Source organism: Ursus arctos, unplaced genomic scaffold (assembly GCF_023065955.2).
Source record: "Ursus arctos isolate Adak ecotype North America unplaced genomic scaffold, UrsArc2.0 scaffold_2, whole genome shotgun sequence".
Classification (NCBI taxonomy): domain Eukaryota; kingdom Metazoa; phylum Chordata; class Mammalia; order Carnivora; family Ursidae; genus Ursus; species Ursus arctos.
Genome location: NW_026622874.1, coordinates 88,641,134 through 88,666,071, shown reverse-complemented (window position 1 = coordinate 88,666,071; position 24,938 = coordinate 88,641,134). Strand labels below are relative to the sequence as shown.

Genomic DNA, 24,938 nt, shown 5'->3' with positions numbered 1-24,938 from the left:
TCAAATATTATGAACAAGGCTAGATCTATCCCTTTCAGGTCTGCTCTGAAAAATGGCATTAGGATTGGCTTCAATCTAAGGTTCCAGCCTGAAGCTCTAGCAACCCCAGGGTCAGTTGAAGTACTACTACATCTCGGTAGTCCAAGAAGTCAGTCCCCAAATTGAGACTCATGGACACGTATCCCTCCCAAACCAATTACTATGGTTAGGAGGACAGAATGTTCTGGTTTGTCTAAGCCTGGATCACGTGGCCCCTCTTAAAGCTGGAGGACGGAGTCAACCCCACCAGAACTAAGAACGAAAATGAGAAGGGGGTGGTGAATTTATAAAGAAAACCCAGGGTGTTATTACCAGAAGGCATATGTTGGGCAGAGACACAAAACAATAGATGGTCACCATAACAAGTTTCACCTGCTCCAAGGGCGGAGGGAGCTATTATAATAGCCCCTTTGTGGACCCTATCATCCTATTGTCATTATCTCACTAGTGAGCTCCACCCTGATTCTGTCTTATCTCTAAATCCCTTCACATTTCATCTCCACTAACTCATACCCTGTATCCTCCCTTTCTGGGACAATTCTAATTTCAGATGTCCTGTCTTAGGCCTCCCCATAAACAAAATTTGTGTTTAATAGATCAGAAGTTGGATTGATCTTTGCTTTGGACAATATGGTCACGGTATGTAGAATCCCAGGAAAGGCAAGGGAAACTGACATGGGATTGTCACTCCACACCCTTCACCACCAACAGCTGCGGCATGTCTGAAAAGGGGCTGGGATGCTGCCCACTGGGGTTTACTTAACAACTGGTAAGTTTGTGATCCCCACTGCCTAAGGCAAAGAAAAACCTAAACCTCTAGAAACTAGAAGCTTTGGAAGCAGCCCAATTACTTGATTGCATGAGAGAGACCTTAAGGAATAACTAATGGTGGGTACAAAGAGTGAAGGAGCTTCTCCACACAGGTCAGCTAGGAAAGTGCAGACTACCTAAACAGAAGGCTGAGTACTGGACAGGTGCACCCATGGGGACAACAGTAGCAGAGGAGGGCAGCGTCTCTCTGGGCATTCACAAAGTACCAGCAAGAAAAATTCTTCATGGAAAGTTCCAAGATGAGACAAAGGGATGGGAATGCCCAGGCAATGGTTTGGCAATGACCAGCAAAACTCTGGAGGGAGGAGCCTAGAATGTTTTCAAGTACAAACACCCTTGGTTATTTGCTTTTTCCAAAAGCCGTAATCATAAGCTGAGGGGACTGTGTGTGGAGGGAGATGCCAAGTAACCTGAACTGCAATAAGGCCCATTTTCTCAGCAGCAAGTCCAAACTCCAACCGGGAAATAGCAGTCATAGGAAGAATTCCATTAAAGCGCCGTGAGGGCTCTGGAATAATTTAGAAGCACTATATAACATTTGACTGTTCAACAAGGTTACTTAAAAAAAAAAAAAGCCTCAGAAAGTTAAGTAGAAGCTAGTGTTCAGTTTCAAACCAACAGGAGGAACAGCTCTGGAGCCCCTTCCTTTGATATTTTTCTTTCATATATTCAGATTAAGTACAAAAATTTCGTTTTTCTTTTATATATTAAATTCATATTAGGTACATCAGTCCTGATCAAAGCTGAGGCATCCTGTTGGATTATAGTTCTGCAAGGGCATTTATAGAGGGTTAACTATCGTAACATGGTTGAAACAGTCAGTAAAACATATTTTTAGAACAACTGCTTCATGCCAGGTTCTGTGCTGGTGCTGAGGACAGAACAGTGAACCAGGCAGAAATTAACCCTGCACTATCGTCTAGCTTTCTACTGACCTGCTGCGATACAGGGCTTCTGCCGGTCTCCCCAGCCTTGCTTCTTTTTCCTCCAAGTAATCAGATTTTTCAGACTGAAATAATATGCTTAGCGGTAGACACTTGTCAAGTCTGTGGCTCCCCAGTATCTTTTGAACTCTTCTTCTATTTGGGGATTTTTTTTCCAAGATAGAATTCCTGCCTCCTTAAGGTATAAGGCAGAACTCAATTTACCAGCCTTTCTTGAAGCTCGGGCATAGGCAATGACCTAGCTATCGTCGACTGGGGTGCACGTCAACTCAAGGACGCAAGCTTAGTGAAGAATCCACCTTCCAGAGGATGTTAGGGTAGAAGAATCTGGCTTTCCAGAGCACTGTGGGTGAAGTTTTCGGCATCCAGAGTCCAGCAGTGCAAACTGGGGTGGGATCTCATGGCAGCTGGCCCATAGAACAGCTGGTTTCTGGTGGCACAGATTAATGGCCTCTCTGGCCATACCAGAGACACTGTGAGCCACCAAAGATTTTCAACGGCTTATCATTTAAAAACCAGTTAGAGTGAGTTCTGTTCTTTGCAAAGAATGGTGACGAATACATATACTGAGCTACCGTTTCATGCCGGACACTAAGCTGGCATATTCCTGTGTTACTTTACCTACATTTCATAAATTTCATTTAAGGTATAAATTATTATACATTGTACAGATGAAAAAACTGAGATTCAAAAGAACACTTAATTCCTTCTACAAATAGTTATTAAAGACCTACTGCGTGCCAGCCCCCAGAATAGAGTACTGAAGGAGCTAGTTCCCTGCAACTATAAAAAGAATGGCATATTGGTTTTTTTTAAGCGTCCCTTACCAAAATAAGAGGTACCAAATAGCAGCTGTCTGGAGAGAAGGACCTCATGCCAGGAAGGCCTCATTTTAAATATAGAAAACCCCTAAAAATAGCCACCCATGTTACAGACTCAACAGGTGATTGGCCCGAAAAGAGGGGAGGAGGATCTAGGCCTCGGTGAAGGAGAGCGAGGGGACAGTGTACTGCTTCCTGCTTCTCTCACCCACCGCGATGGCCCTGCCTCTGAGACCCTTGAGTCGGGGCTTGGCGAGTGCGGCGAAGGGAGAGCACGGAGGGGCAGGAGGTGAGTGGGGCCGGGACCTGACCCTGTGGCTTGCCTACCTGTACCCCTCTCCCGCCTCTGTGGCCTTCCAGGGTCTGACGACACCCCCACTGGCCACCCCTCCCGCTCTGACCTTCAGAGGCCCTGGCCTCCCCACTTCTGTCTCATCTCTGCTTCCCCCCTGCAGCCAGAACCTGGCGCCTCCTGACCTTCATGCTGGCACTGCCGAGCGTGGCCCTCTGCACCCTCAACTCCTGGCTCCACTCGGGCCACCACGAGCGCCCCAAGTTTATCCCCTACCACCACCTCCGAATCCGCACCAAGGTATGCTGGCCTGAGGCCTCTGCCCCCAGGGCTGGAGCGAGGGTCAGGGGGGCGAAGGGTGCCCCAATGGCCCTGACGATCTGCTCCCCCTCTCTTCACAGCCCTACTCCTGGGGAGACGGCAACCACACTCTTTTCCACAATCCCCGTGTCAACCCTCTGCCCACCGGCTATGAGCGTCCCTGAGGCTGAGGCATAGGCCACCAGGCACAATAAAGGTGTGGAAGCTGTGTGTCCGCAGGCTCCCTGGGGATGGCGGGGGTGGGGTGGGGGGTGTCCGAGGGGCTCTGCTGCCGCAGGCACACAGTCCGGTCTGTGCTCCCCTTGCTCTTCCCAAGGCCATGATTTGGGACGTGCTCGAGGGGAATGTCCTTGATGGCTAGGTGGGAGATCCCCACCCCCCCTTCTTTTCTCTTACCTATTAATAATTAGGGCTCTGGGCTGTCAAGGTCTTTCACATAACACCGAATCCTCACAGTAACTCTGGGAGCAAGATATAATTCTGGTTCCCCTTCTCTAGAGGAGGAATTGAGATTCTCGGAGATTAAATGACTTAAATGGGGCCTCTCCTTGGAGGCCCTCTGGGAACTCAGGGCTGCGACCACTTTTTGCCTGACACACACTGACATATCTGTGAATTCTGGCTTTCTGGAGACAACCTTGATTTCAAACAGAGGACCTCCAGCCCTATGTGTGCGGCTTCCTTCCCTAATTTTGGATTTGGAATAAGTCAGCCATTCTCTCTGCCCACCCTTAATCAGTCTTCTGTATTGCTTTGGGACATCAGATGCTCCTTTTTGAAAGCCTGGCTCTCCCAGTCATTGGGGACCTCATTCAAGGGAGATATTGTTTCAAACAAGTTCAGGGCATTTCATTCCCCTCCTGGGACAGTCTGTTCATTCGAGGAGCTTGAAGCCTGTGCTGAACTCCATGAACAACACACAGAGTTCTTCCTGAGCTTCTCCCCTGATACTACTTATAGCACCATTAAGAAAAGATTCTCTCAGACCTCAGTCACCTGAAAAAGCGAGAGAATGTTTTCTGGGCCCACAAGCAGGTTCCCCCAGCTCTTCCTAGAACAGGACTCAGGTTCCTGAATTAGAGCTCTTTCATACAAGAAGAATGTGTTATAAACATCCTCATTTAATGAGGCAATTCTTCATATGTATGAAAATTCATGCTGGCTGCGTGTTTGCGTCTGTCAAAAGTGAGTCATTACCGAAGAACTGACAAATATGTTAAAACATAAAAACCTTCCGATGCCTTGAGAAGTTGGCTTAGCCCCTGATACGTTGTTCAGACCAGTCGAGATCTATACAGACATTTTCCCCATGGAAGTAGATTTGTAGGCAAAGGCAAGACCAGTCCGTGGGGGTAGAGACAAACAGAAAAGTGGATTATTAGGACAAAGGCAAATCCGGGGCCTCACAGCTAACATCCTCCCCACTGAATGTGGCAGTGTCTTCAGCTTTCTTATCCAGCATTGTTTTGTACTGACGTTTGAAGAAGCCAAGCTGTGAAGGGAAGTAAATCAGAAGAGCTGGGTAAGAGGGCAGGGAAGAAAGCTGGGAGTAGGAAGGAGCTGAGAGACAAGAAGAGAAGGGAAATAAGCTGACTCGTATTTGTGTTGCCAGAAAGCTTATGTGAACAACAGCTATCATGTATTACCTACGAAGTGCGAACACAGCAGTTATGCATGAAAGCCACAGGAGAAAAGCATAAACTCATAGGCAGGCCTACACACACCCTACTTCATTTCTGTCTCACTTCAGCTACTCTGTAATACAGGCGTTGTTATCATCTCAAAAGTGAGGAGACAAGCTCAGAGAAGTGGAGCAACTTGCCTGACGTTAAAGAGTGAGTCGTGTAGAGCCAAAATGTACACAGGGGCCTGGCTGATTCCATTGGCTGAGTCCTTCCCGCTATACCACCCTGTCCCTGGAAGGCCTTGGGTTAGATGCTGGTGGTGTGGAGAGTGGGATGAAAACACTCACCTTGTACAGGACGGCTGTGATGAGAGCTAACAGCAGCAGTCCTCCCACAGAGCTTCCCGCAATGAGGGGAACAGGATCATAGACCTCATAAGCTTCAAGCACCATCGCTGTCTGATTTGTGAATGACAAAGAATCAGACTCCTTGCTGTTCCAGACTCTTCCCAGGTTGCCCGACCTTTAAGTGCTTCCCATCCTTCCTTTGCTCCAGGGGTGAGATACAGAAACAGTCATGGGCTTAGAGACAACTCTCCTGCTGGTGGACCTTCATCCTTCCTCCCTCCAGGCTTCTGAGCCTCCCACACAGCACCCCAGATTTAGCATTAGGGGCCCTCTTACCAGCCTGGCCACTCCTACCACAGAGTCGCTACCTGAGTTCTCAGGAATGCCTCCTGCCCTGGAAGCTGGGAGTACACGGATCTGTTGAACGTGATTTCAGCCACAGTCATTACTAGTACCTTCTTCTGCAGTGTCTGCAATACAGAGACAGAACGTGGGGTATAGGTCTAGGAAGAGGCTCAGAGTTGGAGAAGTCTCCTGGCTTGAGGATGGGCACAGACACATCTGGTCCCACCCAAATCCGGGGGAGGGACTCTGCTGTTGGGCCCACACACCTGGCTGACCCAGCCAAAACTGAGGTTGCCCTTCAGGATGAAGTCCAGTTCCTCCTGGATGCCAAAGGAGGGGAGGTCACAGCGGAACCTCATGCAGTCAGCGATGGAGCAGTTCTAGGGACCGGAGAGGAATGAAGTTGAGGAGGGTCTTCACTGAGGCAAGAACCACAGGAAGAAACAAAGTCTATCGGGTTTGGGGTGGGGAATAGATGAGCAGTTATAGGACGTATATATAGATCTCCAAGCTAGCAGGTGCATTTCCCTATATCCCCCAATAGGCAGCTGGTCCTGCAATGGGAAGCCAGGGTCTTTCTCACCAGTACAAGACTCCCTGGAATCTGGGTCAAGAAGTCAGGATGCTGGGGAGGTTCCCTCTCTGACACACACAGGAGACTCTAGTGAGAGAGAAATAGCCACAGAATGGTCAACATTTCACTGGTAAGAGGGTGTGAGGCACTGTACGATCCGACTCTGGAGAGTTACGAAAGGCAAGCAGACACCTGTGAAGGCGCCACCGCAGCCCCCTCCCACACAGCCACACCGTTCAGCAGGACAGGAACCCAGAAATTAACGCTGATGGCCACATCTCGCTGACTCAGGTTATTCACCTGCAGAAAATTGAGACAGAACATTAGTGTGGTCCCGGGAGCATCCCAAATCCTACTTCCTTCCTGGATCTAGCCCTCAGCTTCTCTTTCCCTCTCCCACCAGCCCCCAACATTAGCAGCACCCTGGCAGGGAAGATATGGATGCTCCCTGGCTTCTCACGCGATAACGATGCTCAGCTTCTTTCTTGCTCTTCTCTTCAGAAGTTGAAAAGTTGAAGTACTTGGTGGATTCTTCCTGCCTGGAGAGAGAGGGCTTGTCCGTGAGAAACAGCCCTGGAGCCGTCCTCCGTTGGGCCCCGGGCTCCTACCAAGGGCTCTACTGGACCCCCCAGCAGATGATCCCGTGAAATAATTATGGCCCCCACATGCTTCCGCAGCCTCAGCTTCAGCTCCTCTCCTATGGCATTTGCCCCAGTCACCCAGAACTGCTAGCTCGTCCTTTGACATCCTGGCTCTTTCACATCCCCATAGCTTTGGTCAAGTCCTTTCTTTTGCTTGGAATGTCTTTACCCCTCCCCTTCTGGGAATTTTCACTTAACGGCCCAACTTAAACATTACCTCTCATAACATTTAAACATTTTCCCATGGGAAGAAGGCATTCACATGGCTTTCTCCTCTACTAGGTATATGGTTGGCCTCAGGTAATGTTCGCAGACACTGTTGCCAGAACAAATAAGCCTAAGGGGACTCGAGGGAATCATGGTTGGATCACTCAGGAAAAAATGCAATGCAAGCCCCTCCATGACGGAATGAAGAAAAGAGATGTGGCTATCCTGGGGCAGTCAAGTAAGTGTGAGGAAGGATGCTGCATGAACACAAGCCCTCGGAGTGGACATAAATGTTCTAGTCTTCAGGTGGCTTTCCATCCATCCAACCATCCGTCCATCCACCCATTGCCTCCTTCAGGAAACATGTACCCTATACCTGGCCGCGTGCTTGGCTCTGGAGAGTCACCAGTTAACAAGCCATAATCCCTGCCTTCCCAGAGTTAACACTGCAGGTCTCAGGACTCAAGCAAACAGCAGGGGTGCCGCGTATCTCCCAGCACCTCGTGTACAGAAGCAGGGCCAGCCATACAGAAACCCCGTGGGCCCCCCACAATTTCCCACAAATGTGACAGTCAGTGTGCTGATTTAAAGCACAGGCTTGGAGCCAGGCCACCTGGGTTCACATTTCTGTCTACCACCTCCCAACCAAGTAACTTTAGGTGAGTTACTTCGCCTGTCTGGGGCCCTGTAGTTTCTTCCTGTATAAAATGAGGATGCTATGAGGAGTGCCTGTGACAGAGTTGTGATGAAGTCTGCAGCAATGGCAGAAATGTTAGAATTCATATTTTTTCCCTTACTGTGTTAACCTTCCTCTACGTTCCTCATTCCAACCCTTTCTCTCTCTGCTTCTGTTTTCTCGCCTTAAAATCTTCCAGTTCTAGCTCTCTTTTCAAATTTGAGTAAATCACTCAGCTTTGCCAGTCCTTGGAGAGGCATGGTAGCATATGGTCATGAACACAAGCTCTGGAGCCAGACCATTTGACTTTGATCCCTGGTTCTGACACCTACCAGCTGACTGACAGGAACAAGCTGTCTAACCTCTTGATTTCTTTGTTGGTAACAAAGGGGGTTTAACAATAAGGATATCACAGAGTTATTAGAAGGATGAAATTAATGTAAATAGATGTAAAGTACTTTTTAAATGCCTGGCATGTCATAAATATATATAACTGTAAGCTCTTAATATAAGTTCCACCATTTTCCCATGGACAGTAGGGGAAATTCATACATGGAATTTGGAAGGGCAATGACACCGCTTAATCCTCCCTCCTTAGTTCCCCTAAAAATTCATGTGTCATCAGCAGCAACAACAGTAGCAATAGTATAAGCTTCTGACCACCTCTGTAAACCTCTGGAGTTTGACCAGGTTATGTGGGGCTCCTTGCCCTGCTTCCAGCCCGACCTGCCCCTGCTCCACCACCCACCTTCAGAACTGAGAGCAACAGCCCTGCACTTGACTTTCCTGCACCTGCCACAGCCTCGGACTCTCAGAGACTTTCCCAGCAGTTTGTCACATCTCTGGTCTCCTCTTTGTTTTGTGAAACCCTGACCTTTTCTTTCCCCTGTGTGGTGACAAACCATATCTCCCACTTCAGAGTGCTCATAAATGCCTCAATCTTAACCCAGTTAGTTTCACTTCAGCACACTCGTATTTAGCAAGAAGACTAGAATTGGCTTCGTGTTGAAGGAAGTCTGCCCCTTAAAGAGAGAGGGAGGAGTGCAGAGTGGTGGCAAACTCTGTGTGTCCCATCAGGAGGTCAATTCATCAGAGAAGAAGCCAGAAGTATATGGTGTATGTTATTATGGCATAAATATATGGCTGGTCACAAGTATCCCCATGTGAAGAATTAGAGGGTACTTTAGATATCCATCCCTTAAAGAGCAGTCTGGGCTGCAAGGGGAGATACTAGGTTTATAGGAGAGTCAAAGTTCACACCTGCTGATCACCATGTTGATAGCATATTTCACCGGGAGCTCCAGGTGAAAGGTGGTCTTGCTGGTTGTAGGCTTATTATTCTCACTGGAGAGAGAAAGAGGGAGGGGAGCCTCATTTAGAAGGAGTCCAGGAGAGACATGTCTGGCTGGAGCATGAGATGAAAGAGTGAGGGATACACCTGGCCTCACCTGCTTGCATTGGCCCTCAGAAGCAACTTGTTGCCCAGGGTGGCCTTGTAGGAGACATCAAATGTGACTATGAAGGTGCCCTGAGAGAAGAAGAAAGAAGGAATGGGGATAAGGAAGGTCAGGGAGATGTGAGGGAAAGAAATGAGTCAGGACGAGGGAGGAGAGTGATGAGGATCTGGGGGGAGGCACTCACCTTAGTGCCCTCTTGGAAGATGGGATGGTTGATGCTACAGCTGCTGCTCTTCAGGTCCTCATTCCCAGTGAGCGCTCCCTCACATGCCAGGCGCAGCGGGCGCTGATGGGGTTGCTTCCAGGGGAGGAAATCGAATGCATAAACGTTACCACGTGCACTTGTGGGCTTGATATAGAACAGTGGTGGTATTGTGGAGCAGAGGGAGAAAGGACAGACTTTTCAGTAAATAATCCTAGGAAAATTGGCCCATGCAAGAAAACCCAAGAAAACAGAAAAAAAAATTGAATCCCTACCTGACTCTGTACATTACAATAAGTTCCAACTGGATTAAGGATTTCATGGGAAAAGCAAAATTATTAAGCTTTTAAAAGGTAATAAAGAAGAATAGCTTCATAACCTTGGAGTAGGGAAGTATTTCTTAAGATCAACATATAGAAACACAAAACATAAAGGAAAAGTTTTGGTAAAAATCAACCACCATCAAATTAACACATTTGGTTTATTAAAAGACACTCTAAAGAGACTGAAAAGACAAGCAATAGGACTGGAAAATATATCTGAACACATGTAACTGGAAAAGTACTGGTAACCAGAATATTAAAGAACTCTTACAATTAAGAGAAGAATGTGGGTGGGAGGATGGGGTAATTGGGTGATGGGCCTTAAGGAGGGCAGTTTATGTGATATAAGTGTTATATGCAACTGATGAATCTCTAAATTCTACCCCTGAAACTAATAATACAATATATGTTAACTACATTGAATTTAAATAAAAAATTCAAAGAAAATAAAAGTATGGACAACTCAATAAAAAATAAGAAAAAGTTTGCACAAGCACTTCCTGAAAGAAGAAATCAAAATGGCCAGGAAATAGATGAAAGGTTGCTCAACTTTATTAAAGAAATGCAAATTAAACTGTAGGGAAATAGGGGAGCTTGGGTGGCTCCGTCATTAAGTATCCGTCTTTAGCTCAGGTCATGATCCCAGGGTCCTGGGATCAAGTCTGGCATTAGGCTCCCTGCTCAGCAGGCAGCCTGTTTCTCCCTCTCCCACCGCCCCCTGCTTGTGTTCCCTCTCTCGCTGTCTCTCTCTCTGTGTCAAATAAATAAATAAAATCTTCAAAAAAAATAACTGTAAGGAAATATCACCAGTTGGACAAAAATTTAAAAGTCTGACAATGCCAAGTGTTGCAGTGGTTAGAAAGTCACAAGAACTCTAATAAAATCTGCTGACGGAAGTGCAAGTAGGAGCAAATGGTTTTTCTCTACTTATTATACTTGAAGATATGAAACCCAAGATCCAGCAATTCCATATGTGGCAAATACCTTCCAAATATTATGCATGGGTCACCAATATACATGCTCAAGAATAGTCATGGCCTAAATCAAGGAACAATTCAAATGATCACAAATTGTAGTAGGTACAAATGTCCAGTCACACCATTGTTGTTTAACATAGTACTGGAGTCCTAGCCTCAATAATCAAACAACAAAAAGAAATAAAAGGCATCAAAATCGTAAGAAAGAAGTCAAGCTTTCACTATTCACAGAGGACAAGATATGCTATGTAAAACCCCGAAAGACTCCACAAAAGTAATTGTTGGAACTGATACACGAACTCAGCAAAGTCACAGGGTATAAAATCAACGTACATAAATCTGTTACATTTCTTTTTTTATTGTTTTCTTGTTTTGTTTTTATTTATTAAAATTCAATTAGCCAAGGTATAGTACATCATTAGTTTTTCATATAATGTTCAATGATTCATTAGTTGAGTATATCACCAAGTGCTCATCATATCACATGCCCTCTTTAATGCCCATTACCCACTTACCCCATCCCCCGCCCCACCTCTGTTGCATTTCTATACACCAATAATGAAGCAGCAGAGTGAGAAATCAAGAAATTGATCCTATTTACAATTGCACCAAAAACCAAAAGATACCTACAAATAACCTAACCAAAGAGGCAAGAGATCTATATTCTGCAAAAATTGAACACTAATGGAAAAATAATTGAAGACGATGCAAAGAAATGGAAAAAAATTTCATTCTCATGGATTGGAATAAAAACATTCTTAGAATGTCCATACTACCCAAAGCAATCTGCACATTTAATGCAATCCCTACCAAAATACCACGAGCATTCTTCACAGAACTAGAACAAACCTAAAATTTGTATGGAACCAGGAAAGACCCCAAGTACCCAAAGCATTCTTGAAAAAGAAGAGCAAAGCTGGAGGCATCACAATCCAGACTTCAAGTTGTATTACAAAGCTGTAGTCATCAAGACGGTATGATATTGGCACAAAAAATAAACACATAGATCAATGAAACAGAATAGAAAGCCCAGAAACAGACCCACAACTATATGGTCAACTAATCTTTGACAAAACAGAAAGAAGACAGTCTCTTTGACAAATGGTGTTGGGAAAATTGGACAGCTACATGCAGAAGAATGAAACTACACCACTTTCATACAACATACAAAAAAAATAAATTCAAACAGGAAACCATCAAAATCCTAGAAAAGAACACAAACAGCAACCTATCTGACATCAGCTTCTTACTAGACACATCTCTGGGGGCAAGGGAAACAAAACCAAAGTGAACTTCTGGGACTTAACCAAGATGAAAAGTTTCTGCACAATGAAGGAAACAATCGAAAAGACAAAAAGGCACCCAATAGAATGGGAGAGGATATTTGCAAATGACATATCTTATAAAGTGTTAGTAACCAAAATCTATAAAGAACTTACCAAACTCAAGGACCAAAAAATAAATAATCCCATTAAGAAATGGGCAGAAGACATGAACAGGCATTTTTCCAAAGAACACATAATGATGGCTACCAGACACATGAAAAGATCCTCAACATCACTCAACATCAGGGAAATACAAATCAAAACTACACTGAGATATCACCTCACACCTGTCAGAATGGCTAACATTAACAACACAAGAAACAACAGGTGTCGGCGATGATGCAGAGAAAGGTAAACCCTCTTACACTGTTGGTGGGAATGCAAACTGGTGCAGCCACTCTGGAGAACAGTATGGAGTTTCCTTGGAAAGTTAAAAATAGAACTACCCTATGACTCAGCAATTGCACTACTAGGTATTTACCCAAAGGACACAAAAAAGTGTTTAAAAGGGGCACATGCTACCCCAATGTTTATAGCAGCATTAAATATGAAAACCTGACTATGGAAAGAGCCCCAATGCCCACTGAGTAATGAATGGATAAAAAAGAGGTGGTATACATATACAAGGGAATATTACTCTGCCATCAAAAAGAATGAAATCTTGCCATTTGCAATGACATGGATGGAACTAGAGGGTATTATGCTAAGCGAAATAAGTCAGAGAAAGACAAATACCATATGATTTCACTCATACGTGGAATGAAGAAACAAAACAGACAAACATAGGGGAAGAGAAAAAAAGAGAGGGAGGCAAAACATAAGAGACTCAACTGTAGAGAACACACTGAGAGTTTCTGCAGGGGGTGGGCAGAGGATGGGCTAAATGGGTGATGGATATTAGAGAGGCACTTGTTGTGATGAACGCTGGGTATTATATGTAAGGGATGAATCACTTCCTGAAACCAATATTACACTATATGTTAACTACCTAGAAATTAAATAAAACTTTTATTAAAAAACTTTAGAACGGGTAATTAAATTGTGGTATGATCATACAAAAGGATTCTATATACAATAAAAATGTTCTCCAGCCACAAGCAACAACATGGATGAATTTCACAAACATATGTTGAAGAAATGAATAAACATAATAAACATACAAAAGAATATATAACATGTTCCATAAATTTCAAATAGTGACAACACTCAACAATTTTTTCTAAGGGTGTGCTCATGGGTAGTAAAACCATAAAATACACAAGGAATTGATTATCACAAAGTCAGAATAGTGGTTACCTTGGGGAGAGAGTGACATTTTGATGAGGAAAGGAACATGGAGAGAGGACTTCTAGGGGTGCTAGCAGTGTATTAATCCTTGAGCTGGATGCTATTTGCTTAATATTATTCATTAAACTATACATCTGCTTTATGCACCTGTCTCTGTCTCGCTGTCTCTGTCTCTCTCTCTCTTCTTCAGAATTGTCTGTATCTATGTTTGTATTTCATCATAGAATAATTAAAAAGAACCTACTATAACCCAGGGCAGAGAAGAGACATTAGAGAACAAGGGAGCTGTTACCTGGGTTCCTAATGCTCGTCGATAAGACAGCCCTGCTGGGTAGTAGAAGTGGATCACAGTTCCATAGGAATCCTCACCCTCATTCCACAGAGTCACGGTCACATTAAGCTCCAGGGAGATCCCTACCACCAGGGTCTGCAGGCTGGAGGAGGAAGGACAAAACTGAAAAAGAGACTCCACTGGAAATAGGTTAGAATTCGATCAAGGGTGGGGGCAGGACTGAGGGAACTCATGAACTGATAGCATTCCAACCAAAATTGAATTTCTTTGTTAGAAGGAGAGTCAAAGGGAAGCATAGCATTTCTCATCCCATGCGGAAGAGAGATCAAAAGCTTAAGTGTCTGGAAACGAAAAGAGATAGAGCTCACCCTGCGAAGCTGAGATGGACACTCAGGTCCCCTTCACAGAGGTGATCTTGTCCACAGTTCTTCTCAAAGGGGAGCTGCAGCAAAACAGTAGATCCTCTTCCCATCCATGTCGTAATCTTTCTCCATTCCCCTCACTAGGAGCACTCATCCTGAGTGTTCATTATTGAGTATTACGGAGCACCCACTGTGCCAGTCACTGACAAGAAGTGGGGCAGTAAGGGAGGGGCAGAGTGATAAGATCCTTGGCTTCAAGGGACATAAAGTTTAGTTGAGGAGTTAACGCCAACTCACACTGGAACAATTATTCAACGAACATTATTAAGTGCCAGTAGGGGATGGGTTCTGGGTTGGGTGGGGAGTTAGGAAAAGCGGAAACTACAGGTGAATGAGACATGGCTCTTGTACTCACAGAAATTGCTATGATTCCAGTCATGTAATATTTGGTATCACCATGATGTAATAGGAAGCCAGAGAATACATGGCACATGCTGAATGTGATTGTTAGAAGGGGGGAAGGTAAGACTGGGGCTTAGAGAACTAGAAAGGATCTTTGAGGTGGAGAGAAGGAAATGTTTTCCAAGTAGGAACTATGACATGGACAAAGAAAGAGAGGAAGGAATGAGAAAAGTTGGGAAGGGTTTGGAGAATAAGAATCAGAGAGTTTATGTTGGGGTAAAGTGGTGATCAGCTGGGATGTGTGTAAGGGTCCAACCTAGGCAGGGTCTTGGTAACTGGGTGGAGGCATTATGGACTGGATGTGGTTGATGGAAAGTTGAGAACCACAATAGGTTCTTAAGTCACAGAGACACAGTGCAAGTTAGGACATCCCTGGGACTTCATTGGAAGACTCACAGAAGCAGTGAAGAGGTCCTGTGAGCCCACAGCCAGGACAGGGCGAAGGTTCTGAGATGAGGGGATGGGCTCCCCAACCAAGGAGAAGTTGAGGCGCAGGATGATGGGATTCACCACGTCCTCCACACAGTCCTGAGGGAGAATGGGCTTTCAAGGACCCACTATCCTTCTTGTTACTTTCCACCACTGGCCCTTCTCCCCAACTGCATCCATTTCCTGCTGTTGGGACAGCATTCTGTCCCAGTGTGGAGTCAGGTTCTCTGGCCTCAACATTCCTCTCTCCGGCCCCAATATCCCAACCCTTTTCACTCACTCAACAAGGAGCAGAGGTGCCAGAGGCTCACCTTGGACTCCTTCTCCCCCTCCCTCTCCCAGAACCCCAAGTCCTTACTGGCAAAAGCAGTTTAAAGGTTTCACAGTAATCGCCCATTCCCAGGGTTCTTCTTCGAGTCAAAGTACAGTTCTTGGTCTCATCAAAAATGGCACGAGAAATCAGACGGCCTGGGTCTAATGCCAGATCATACCTGACAGAGCTTTGGACATCACCTGAAGCAGAAGGGAGGAACAGAAGATGAAAAGTCCAAGAGAACCTCAAATGATCTGTTTTTGTTTATTCACACAAGTATGTGCCGAGCACTTCCTATGGGCCACGAGCTGTATCAGCTGCTAGGATACACGTGGAGAAGAAGAGAGAGAAATATGGTCCCTGCCCTCATGAAGCTCTCAGTCTAGGAAAAGAGAGGAGCGTGCAGGACACAATCCCCCAGCATGATCGACCCAATGGGGGATCCTCAGGAGTACTGAGGAGGGCTTGCTAATTCAGACCTGGGATCAGAAATGCCTTCCTGGGTGGAACGTTTCTGAGCCCCAACCTGGAGGATGAGCAAGGGTTGGTGGAGAATGGGGAGGAGAAAGTCCCAGACCATGAGAACAATGGCTAAGACCAGAAGGGACAGGGAGGATGGCACATTTACAGAAAGGGAGACTGCGATGAAGGGAGATTAAAAGGGCAGGGAGGAGCAAAGTCATCAAGGGCATTGTAGGGAAGGATTCTGGTCTTTATAAATGGAAGAAAGGAGAGGTTGAAGGGTGTTAAGCAGGCAAGTGAGGAGACCAGATTTGTGTTTTAGGACCAATCCCTCTACTTTCCCTATGGATAAAGGGTGGGAGGCTTTAAGAACAGACATGGAAACAGCTCAAAGTATAGGGAGGAAAGAGAAGTGGTGGCTTCAAGGTAGGCAGTGGCTGAAGCGGGTGGAGAGAAGTGGGCAGACCCATATTGTATCCTGGACTTAGGGTGTGGGGAGAGGGGGAGAGAAAGGACCCAGGGTTTCCAACACTGGCAGGTGGGTGGATGTGGAGGTGGTATCTGGATTCCTGGGCCCATTTTCTCTTGAGATTAGGTTTAGAGGCCTCAAGGGGGGTAAGGGGCTGGGTCCACTGAAACTCACCTAGCTTGTCCAGTGAGCTTTTGTGGATAGTGATACAGACTGTGGCACTCCCAGCTTCCTGGGTGGATGGCACGTCTTCCCAGCACTGGTACACAGCCTTTGCCACCTCCGAGGGCATGAATCTCATGGCCACCCCCACATTCAGCACTGGTCGAGTCCTGACGGTGCGCACAGGGACTGAGGACCTGACTCTGGCCTCAGGGAAGAGGACAAGGAGGGGGCAGCTTGTGGAACGGACACACGGTGGGCAAGGGTGCGATGTGGGGAGTTGTCACCTGAGCAGTAGCACCTGTCCCCGGGCGCCCACAGCCAGATCCACCAGTCCATCCTGGGTAAGGTCCTGACCCCCACTCAGCGACTGCCCAAAATACTGGAGTGTGGGAGAGAGCTGGGAGCCTGCAATCCGCTGGCCAGAGAGGAAAAGGAAAAGTGGAAGTCAAGGGGAGGGCATCTGAAGGGATTGAGAAGAAAGATTTGGAAAGGAAACTGCAGTGAAAGCAGATCTGAATAGAAAAACTGAAAAGGAGAGATGAGAAGGTAGGAATGGACAGCAAGCATAGTGAGACCCCAGGGACCCCAGACATAGAGCTCCTTCATTTAATGTTTCATAGAAGGAAACTAAGGCTCCCAGAGGCCAAATCAGTCACTTGCCTAAGGCCACACAGCTAACATGGCTGACCAGGCATTGGACCAAGGGCCTGCAATCTCTTACCCACTAAGCTGCCCACAGACCAACATCTGTTTGGAGAGATACTTTGTACTTAGCTGGGCCTGGTGACATTCAGGGCCCTAAACCCCTAGAAGGAGCATGGCCAATGTTAAGGTCAGTGACATGACAGGGCATCAGGCAAATCTGAGACGTAGAAAAGGAGGTGGAACTGGGAGAGACTGCAGACAGAGGCCTCACCTGTCTGTAGGAGGGGTTGATGCCCAGTCCTGAGGTTCCATGAAAGAGGTAGACAGCACCCCGGCTCTCCTGCTCTCCTGGGGCCCCGATGGCCACGTCTGTCAGCTTGTCCCCATTCACATCCCCCAGCACTGTCAGGGCTGCCCCAAAGCGGCCCCAGAGGTGGCCCTGCTCCCCACAGAGAATAACCTCACACTGCCACTTAGCCCTCTGCAGAACAAAAGCAGTGTCAGGTCCCAACCCAGGCAACCCCTCCATCCCATACCCAGGCCCCACCCAGCCCAGCTCTCATCAGACACTCACCCCCTGGGGGAAGGGACACACAGACACCTGACCCCCCTGGGTCGGCTTGTAGTAATGGGGAGCCCCGATGAGGACAAGGTCAGAGCTGCCATCTCCATCCACGTCCACAGTGAGGAGGGAGGCCCCAAAGTAGGAGCCAATCTGCAGAGCAGAGCCTGAAGTCGTCCTGCCCTACTCTGACAGTGGCACCCCGTTCTGGGACAGGTCCTACTTCTCCCCAGCCACAAGGACCTTCCCCCCACAGGCTCCCAAACCCCTTCATCTCCTCCCTCTCTGCCCATGGAGACCCTGCCACCCTCATGTTCCACTCTGGCTTCCTCAACACCCAACCTGGGTCCCTGCGACTTCAGCCTTCGGCCTCCATTGCTCGGACATCTGGGTGAAGATGACAGCCTTCCCAGTATGCTGATGGCGGGGAGCCCCCAGGATCAGGCTCTGGACCCCCTTCCAAAGGGCCAGCTCAGCGGAGTAACCTGAGGGGGGCAGGCCTCAGCACAAAGTCTTCCTCCCCAGCCCCTGAGCTCCTGTCCTTCCCAGGCAGCTCATCTCCCACCTGTGCCCCATCCACAGGCTTTTCTCACCCAGGTAAGAGTCCCTCATGTCCACATTCTCTTGAGACATGTTGATGAAAGTGGGGCTCTTGTCTGGGGGGTACAGGAAGGCACCTCCGGACCAGCCGAAGCTCCCCACAGCCCCCAGAACTGGTCCATCCTGGGAGGAAAGGATTCCAGGACTGAGCAGGTCCAAGCCAAACGAAGACAGCCTATTCCAAGCAGTGCCTGCCATCGACTCTGCTCATTATTTGGAAATAATCTGTCTCCCTCCCCAGTCCTTTTCCAGCAGCTTCAGTGTCCCTCCTTCTTAATGTCTCTCAGCCATCCCCAGTGCCACTGTTCCAGTAAGTCCCAGCTCTTCTCACCCACTACTCTTTCTGCCTCCTAGCTGGCTCCTCTCTGCTCCATCCTCTAGTACCCCAGAGTTAGGTTTCTTCAGAACCAACAAACGTATAGCCACCATCCTGCCAGCAATCCAAGAAGGCTCCCTGTCACCAAGCCCCTGAGGATGGAATCTAGGGTCCTCCCCAGTTAAACCTGTGGAGTTACCCTGTGCTTAAACACATGAATCATTTGATCCGGACACCCCCTCTCCTCTCTTTCTAGGACTCAACTCCTCTCTCAGGAAGAGTCAACCTCAAACTCACCTCCTCTGTGAGGTCTTCTTTGGCTCCCTCAGGGAGTGATAGGCATTTCGTACTCTGCATACTTTGCTTATTGCCTTTTTAAACTTTTGATTATGGATAATTTAGAACATATACAACAGTAGAAAGAAATACATAATGGACTCCTAAGTACCCATGACCCAGCTTCAATGATCAATTCATGACCAACCTTGTCTCATTTCTATGTCCCCTCACCTCAGCCCCAAAATTGCTTTGAAGCAAATCCCTCTGGATATTTTGAACACACATCTACTTGCACATAAGTCATGCTATATTGTCATTTCTTTCATCTGCATGATCTGGCCTTTCCCTCTTTCCACCCCCGTCTCTCACTCTGCTCCAGCCCCGCTGGCCCTTCTAGCTCTCTAGTGCGGTAACCACGTTCATGCCTCAAGACCTTTGCATTTGCTTTTTCCTCTACCTGGAGCCATCTCTCCCAGGTTTTTCCAGGGCTGGCCCTTTCTCATCATTCGGCCTCAGTCGTCACTCTTCAGGCCTCCTCTGATCACCTCTCTTGCTCTATCCTAATGCCTAGCACGATCTGAAGATATTTTTTGTTGTTTCTTGTCTCCTCCCACTGAACATGTGCCCTGTGAGAGCAGGAACCTTGGCTACCCTGTTCTCTGCTGTGCTCCTGGCACCTACCTACACTGCCTACATGTCTCTCTCCAAACAGCGACCTTGAAGACAGAATCTGCTTTCTTATTTACTTCTGGGTCCCAAATCCCAGCACAGGGCTGTCCCACGATTGGTGCCTGAGACCTGTTTACCAAGTACGTGTTCCACCCACCATTCTGAGTACTGAACTGAAGCCTTCTTGTGACATCTCATGTTGGAAGGAGCTACTTGTCCTCGACTGGGTTCCTGTGGAGAAACAGGTCACTCAGGCTCTGGGGGCTGTGAGACCACAAGGACTCAGAGCAGGAGAAGAATGAATCGGAAGCTCAAGTTGTGGGACACACTTTTGGGCAAGCTGTGAAGAGGGATGACCCCTCTGTGCTTCAGGGGACAACTGGGTCCAGAACCTTTCAATTCCAAGACCCAAGTTCGCCCTGCATTTACCCTCGACTGCAAAGATCTTCTCCTGCAGCTGCTTCTGGATGTTGCTGAGTGCTGCAAAGTTGTCCACCCTGAACACGTGGTCCTGAGAGGGCGCCGAGCCAATGGTGTTCAGCTCCTGCCTGGCAGTGGGATCCTGGAAAGCATCTCCCACCTGTGGCAGAGAGAGAGCTGAGGAGGAGCCCGCCAGCCTTTCTGCCTGGGTGAGGTACAGCCTGCGTTGGAGGGAGACATGAGGAAGAGGACATACCCCAATGGCATAGCGAACGATGCCAGCTCTCTCTGCCTGGGGGATGACGTCACTGTACTCCAGAGGGTCTTTGTATTTCTGCCCATCTGTGATGACAATGAGGATCTTCCTGGCAGTTTTACGGGCCCCATTCTTACTATGAAATAGTTCTTGCCTATCAGGGAAGAAAGGGAGCTGACTCTCTGTAGATGAAATTGATTCTGGAAAGAAATAATCTGTAGCACTAGACGCTCATCTGGAGAGACTGCGGAGTCCTGGTGCCGTCAGACTCTGTCAAGCATATTAAAATAAATCACCTCAGCATTTTTGAAAGTCATACAATGATTAGTAAGACCAATCATAAAGGTACTCATTTTCCTTTTTCTATAATTCCATCTACCATGGAACCTCATTTCCAGGGGGCGGTATGGGTCAGAGTAGGAACTTTAGATCTGACAGACTGGGGCAGTTCCTTTACCTCTTTGAGCCTCTGCTTCTCTCTGTGAAGGTGAGAATAATAATTGTGCCATAGGTGTTCTTCAAAGATGACCCCCAGTGTGACATACCTGGTTCCCTTCCCATATTAGGTCTGACCTGTGACCAGTTTTCAGCGTGAAATGGAAGTGACACCATACCAGTTATGGGCCTAAGAAGCCTTGGTAACCAGCTCTTGCACTTTGGGAAGCCCTGAGCCACCATGAGGGACATCTATAGCTCAAGACTTCTACAGCTTCCATAGCTGTGGAGAGAAAGGCTCCACCATCCCAGCTGAGCCCAGCCTTCCGGCCAGTCCTGCCCAGGCAGGACAATGTGAATGCATCTCTCATGTTCCAGCTTCTGAAAACGGAGCAGCCCTGAATCATAAAAATATTAATAAAAGAGTTGTTGCTTAAGCTACTAAATTCAGGAGTGGTTTGTGAGGCAACAATAGATAAATGAGACAAATCATGAAGTTATCCTGAGGATAGAATGAGGTAAAGCTTTTAAACCAGTGAATGGCCTATAGGAAAGCATTAATTCTATGGTAGCAATTACAAATGATTAAAAATGTCACCCTATGCTTGTATAGTTCTACAAAGGCAGAACACACACACACACACACACACACACACACACTCAACGTATGATACTGGAAACAACCTAAATGTTCAAGATCAGGGAAGGGGTTTAGCAAATCATGATCCAGCTGCGTGGTGAGAAAGTACAGAGCCAGTTCAAAGGAAAATAGTAAAAGCTATTGCGAAACATGGCACAGGTTCATGTAACAGATGAAAAAGAAAAAAAAAAGGCAGGATGAAACTAGTTTCTGTCCACATTGTGACTATATGAAATACGTCTGAAGAAACCAGGATGGAAATGGCCCTGGGCTTTGTGGGTGGGATTTATTTATGCATTTGTTTTTATCCTTTCTTTTTGCTAGAATCCTGTGAGGTGATTGGTAGAGGGACTGTAATACTTCATCCAAAACTTTCCTTAATGTTATTGCAATTGTATCTTTTTTGTAATGAAACTTCTAAAAAGAGAAAGAAAAAAAAGTCAGTGGCAGAGAGACCCTGAGATGGCTTTAGCACTGGGGATTGGGGAGCTGCGGTTCTGGGTGAGGGGAGCCAGGTCCGTGTTGAGGAGAGGCACACCATCACCCACCCTGGGAGGAGCTCCAAGGGCTAGGAAGGGATGCCACTCCTGTGTGATTTTTAATTCAAGGGACAGAAGCATTCCTCCTGGTTGTCCAGTCCCATGGGGCCAGTGTTCAAGGCAGAAAAGCCACCCAGGAGTAAAGAGGGTACATTTGGTGGGAGCATCGTTTGTTCAGCCTTTCTCCAGCACCACCCCCATAGTGGCCCCCAGGGGTGCACAGGAAGTTGAAGATCCCAGACATTCAGCCCACTTCCTTCCCATAAGAACCACATCTTCTGTTCTGGCCCCACCACCTAAGTCATTTCTTTATGGTTGCCCTAGCTGGACAGGCACATGGTAAACACCCAGTTAATGCAAAGAGCTCACATGAGTGAGGAATGTGGAAAGAGAGGGAAATAAGGAGAGAGACACAAAGAAAACACTTGGCAACAATTCCCAAGTCTCTGCCAGGGAGTAAAACGGGCTGCACCAATCTCTGGATAAACCACCAACCACTTATCTACCACTTCTGGCACAGAATCATTGCATGCGAGTTATCTCCATTAATCCTTACACCAAGTTGTAAGTTTATCCTCACTTGACAGTTTGCTGAGACTTAGAAAGAGTCAGTAACTCCCAGGGTAGACCAGGTCACCATCAGGGAGCAAGAATGAGAACTCGGGTGTGTCTGAACCAAAGCCCATGTCTCTGGCTGCCCCAGTTGGAATCAGGGTCCAGCCAATCCAAGGCCAGGCAAGGAGGGAATACTGCAGAGGAGTGCTCTCCTATATTGGGGGAATAAATCAGGGAAATCTCCACCTACAGCCCCATCACTTCCCTTTTGAGCCCTTTTCCCCAGAGTTCCCATAGCCCTGCAGAAGGGTTGTGCAGACCAGCATGAGGAAGTGGTGTGGCAGCTTATCCCCATGAGGCAGAAGGGGGAACTTACACCACTCTCCGGATGCCCGTGGCTGTAAACGTCAGGCCATTCAGTTGGACGATGGGATCCACCAGGCTCTGAGGGCTCGAGCTGTTCTTGAATTGGGTGAAGGTGAAGTGAATCTTTAAGTAATTGGAGTACTGTATCAGGGAGAACTGCAAAGGAGAAGAGGAAGGCCCTGGGGCTCAGGAGTTATTCTTTAAGAAACTTTTTATTCTGGAATAACTTTGGATTTACAAACTACTTTCCATGTGTTTCTGAGGCTAAAACCAAAGAGGAAACATAGCCCCCCCCAAAAAAAAAACTAGAAAATCAAAACCAAATGATGCTTTTTTTTTTCAGAGATTACAAGGGATAACATTTCCTACCTCCATAGTTCTTAAACTTGGAGTTTTTAAAAATTTCATAACATGTGAAATCAACTTGTAGACTATATTTCCTCACTGCTCAAGAATTTCTACAGACAAATACACTAATTACTGGAAAATAAATTAATAAGAGGAATCAGAGTTACATGGAAATCATAATAAAGAAATCATTTATTATTTGGCCAAGTTACCTTTGGTTTACGTTCATAGCAAAACTATTTTTGCAATCCTTTCAATGCCTCTAAACAGTCAAACTGTATTTCCTAGGCCATGTGGGGACATACTAAATGCTATGGGGGAGTTTCCTCAGGTCGGGGCTCAATCAGCCCTGAACTAGGACACTAGTCTCATCAGGCACAGGTGCACTGAGCCAACTCCCAGCAATACCAGGCTTCCTCCTAGGTTGGTGCTCCCCAAGGCAGCTGCCACCCCCACCCCACTCCCCAGGCCTCGGGGACCCAGTCTTCACCAGGGTGTTGGTGCCTCCAAACAGTCCCATCACAGCTCTGACAAAGTCCTTCATCCGCTTAAAGTCATGTTGGGCAATACTGCCAGAACCATCAATCAGGAAGACAATGTCCATCTCTTGACTTGGACACTCTGTAGAGAAGGAGGAAGGAATCAGAGACGCCTGTGTGAGTCCCAGCTGTCTCCCAGGGCCCAGAAACCCTTCCTACTCCACAGACGTAAGGGGCCATTTTTGGGCCTAGGAATCAATTTCCACCAGGTTCCCACATCTTCCACAGAAGAGACCCAAATTTGTTCCCCATACTTTAAGAAACAAAACAAACAAGCAAAAAGAAGAAGAAGAAGAAGAAGAAGAAGAAGAAGAAGAAGAAGAAGAAAAAGAAGAAGAAAGAAAGAAAAAGAAAAAAGAAAGAGAGAAAGAAAAAAAGAGAAAAGAAAAGAGAGAGAGAGACAGAGAGAGAGAAAGAAGAGAGCAGACTCTTCACCAAAGAGAACAAACTGATGGTTACCAGAGGGGTGGTGGTTGGGGGTTAAATAGGTGATGGGGATTAAGGAGGGCACTTGTTGTGATGAACACCAGGTGGTGTATGGAATTGTTGAATCACTATGTTGTACACCTGAAACTAATATTGAACACTGTTTGGTAAATATTCTGGAATTAAAATTAAAACTTAATTTTAAAGAAGAGTTCTAAACTCAAAAAAGAATCTATTGTCCCAGCACCCCCACTCCCACCCTGCAGAGTCCCTTGCTTCCCTCCTTCCGCAAGGCCTAGAAAGGGGAGAAAGAAGAAAAGGACAGAGGCCAGATGGGTTCCTCATTCAATTACTCAACAAGTATTTATTCAATACACACTAGGAATGTCCTAGAGCGCAAGGGGAAGGCAATATAGCAAAGTGGTTCAAGTGTGCATTCTGAGCATGCTGGACTCCAATCCCAGCTCCGCCACCTACTAGTGGTAAATTCAGGCAAGTTATGTAGCTCCCCTGGGCTTCAGTTTTCCCATCTGTAAAATGGGGATAATAGTGCCTAACACATGGGGTAGGATAACAAGTATTGGTATGTACATAAAATGCTTAAGACAGGGCCTGGCCCCCATAGCTGTTATGGGGGTTAGGTGTTACGACCATCATCACCACGTGCCAGGCATTGTTCCAGGCACAAGAACAACCGGCAGCAGATGCTGAGGTCTGCCACCGAGAAGACCCAATCCCTCTCAGGACAGAAGTCCTTATTATCAGCCACAGGGAGTAGCTGTCGATGACTCCTAGTTGATAACACAGGAGATGCATTGCCCAAGATTACAACTCCTGCTCCTGGGGGTGACCTACATCCAGCCATGTTCCAAGCTCCTCTGGGTTGGCTGAGTCTCTGTTCTGATCAATCACAGTCCACCTCCTTTCACTTCCCAGTCCTGCTTCCTTCACGCTCTCCGAACTATGGATCCCAAATGAGGTTCAGAGTCTATTTCTCAGGAAATCTGGTCTAAGACCATAGCTTGAAAAAAAGATACCCCCGTCCCCTCGTGAAGTCCGCCATAATGGAAAATCACACCTTACACCCATAAGCAAATAAGACACTTCACATTGACCCCAAACTCACATAAGCGCTTGTGGTCCGTGTGAAGGACA

The 24,938-nt window shown here is 46.9% G+C and overlaps 2 protein-coding genes and 1 long non-coding RNA gene across 3 annotated transcripts in view; 2 read left to right on the top strand and 1 right to left on the bottom strand.

The window, feature by feature from the left end:
• Positions 1-2,749: 2,749 nt before the first annotated feature.
• Positions 2,750-3,456, top strand: LOC113267995 (cytochrome c oxidase subunit 6A2, mitochondrial). The gene is made up of 3 exons (XM_026516365.3): positions 2,750-2,924; positions 3,091-3,227; positions 3,329-3,456. Exons 1-3 carry the CDS (start codon positions 2,852-2,854, stop codon positions 3,410-3,412), a joined length of 294 nt encoding a protein of 97 aa, XP_026372150.1. The 5' UTR covers positions 2,750-2,851; the 3' UTR covers positions 3,413-3,456.
• An 892-nt stretch (positions 3,457-4,348) lies between these two features.
• ITGAD (integrin subunit alpha D) overlaps positions 4,349-24,938 on the bottom strand; it is a 31,456-nt gene continuing 10,866 nt past the window's right edge. Inside the window, exons 6-30 of the mRNA XM_026515524.4 lie at positions 23,309-23,439; positions 22,481-22,626; positions 19,936-20,089; positions 19,689-19,839; positions 19,417-19,490; positions 17,989-18,118; positions 17,738-17,880; positions 17,408-17,548; positions 17,105-17,314; positions 16,473-16,603; positions 16,198-16,355; positions 15,138-15,292; positions 14,747-14,878; positions 13,895-13,968; positions 13,527-13,668; positions 9,305-9,418; positions 9,112-9,191; positions 8,924-9,007; positions 6,600-6,678; positions 6,332-6,439; positions 6,149-6,226; positions 5,832-5,945; positions 5,589-5,690; positions 5,221-5,331; positions 4,349-4,740 (exon numbers count right to left, since the gene is read on the bottom strand). Coding sequence (XP_026371309.3) covers positions 4,627-4,740; positions 5,221-5,331; positions 5,589-5,690; positions 5,832-5,945; positions 6,149-6,226; positions 6,332-6,439; positions 6,600-6,678; positions 8,924-9,007; positions 9,112-9,191; positions 9,305-9,418; positions 13,527-13,668; positions 13,895-13,968; positions 14,747-14,878; positions 15,138-15,292; positions 16,198-16,355; positions 16,473-16,603; positions 17,105-17,314; positions 17,408-17,548; positions 17,738-17,880; positions 17,989-18,118; positions 19,417-19,490; positions 19,689-19,839; positions 19,936-20,089; positions 22,481-22,626; positions 23,309-23,439 — 3,056 coding nt within the window. The 3' untranslated portion in view covers positions 4,349-4,626. The remainder of the gene's footprint in view (positions 4,741-5,220; positions 5,332-5,588; positions 5,691-5,831; positions 5,946-6,148; positions 6,227-6,331; positions 6,440-6,599; positions 6,679-8,923; positions 9,008-9,111; positions 9,192-9,304; positions 9,419-13,526; positions 13,669-13,894; positions 13,969-14,746; positions 14,879-15,137; positions 15,293-16,197; positions 16,356-16,472; positions 16,604-17,104; positions 17,315-17,407; positions 17,549-17,737; positions 17,881-17,988; positions 18,119-19,416; positions 19,491-19,688; positions 19,840-19,935; positions 20,090-22,480; positions 22,627-23,308; positions 23,440-24,938) is intronic.
• LOC130544286 (uncharacterized) lies at positions 4,525-10,170 on the top strand. Its single transcript, XR_008960456.1, has 2 exons — positions 4,525-5,083; positions 7,063-10,170. It is a non-coding gene; the product is annotated as an uncharacterized LOC130544286 (long non-coding RNA).

Excerpts from the sequence above, each read along its gene's own strand:
- LOC113267995 (XM_026516365.3), top strand. The coding sequence starts at position 2,852 with ATGGCCCTGCCTCTGAGACCCTTGAGTCGGGGCTTGGCGAGTGCGGCG. Across the intron at positions 2,925-3,090 it reads AGAGCACGGAGGGGCAGGAG|CCAGAACCTGGCGCCTCCTG; the intron begins GTGAGTGGGGCC and ends TCCCCCCTGCAG. Across the intron at positions 3,228-3,328 it reads ACCTCCGAATCCGCACCAAG|CCCTACTCCTGGGGAGACGG; the intron begins GTATGCTGGCCT and ends CTCTCTTCACAG.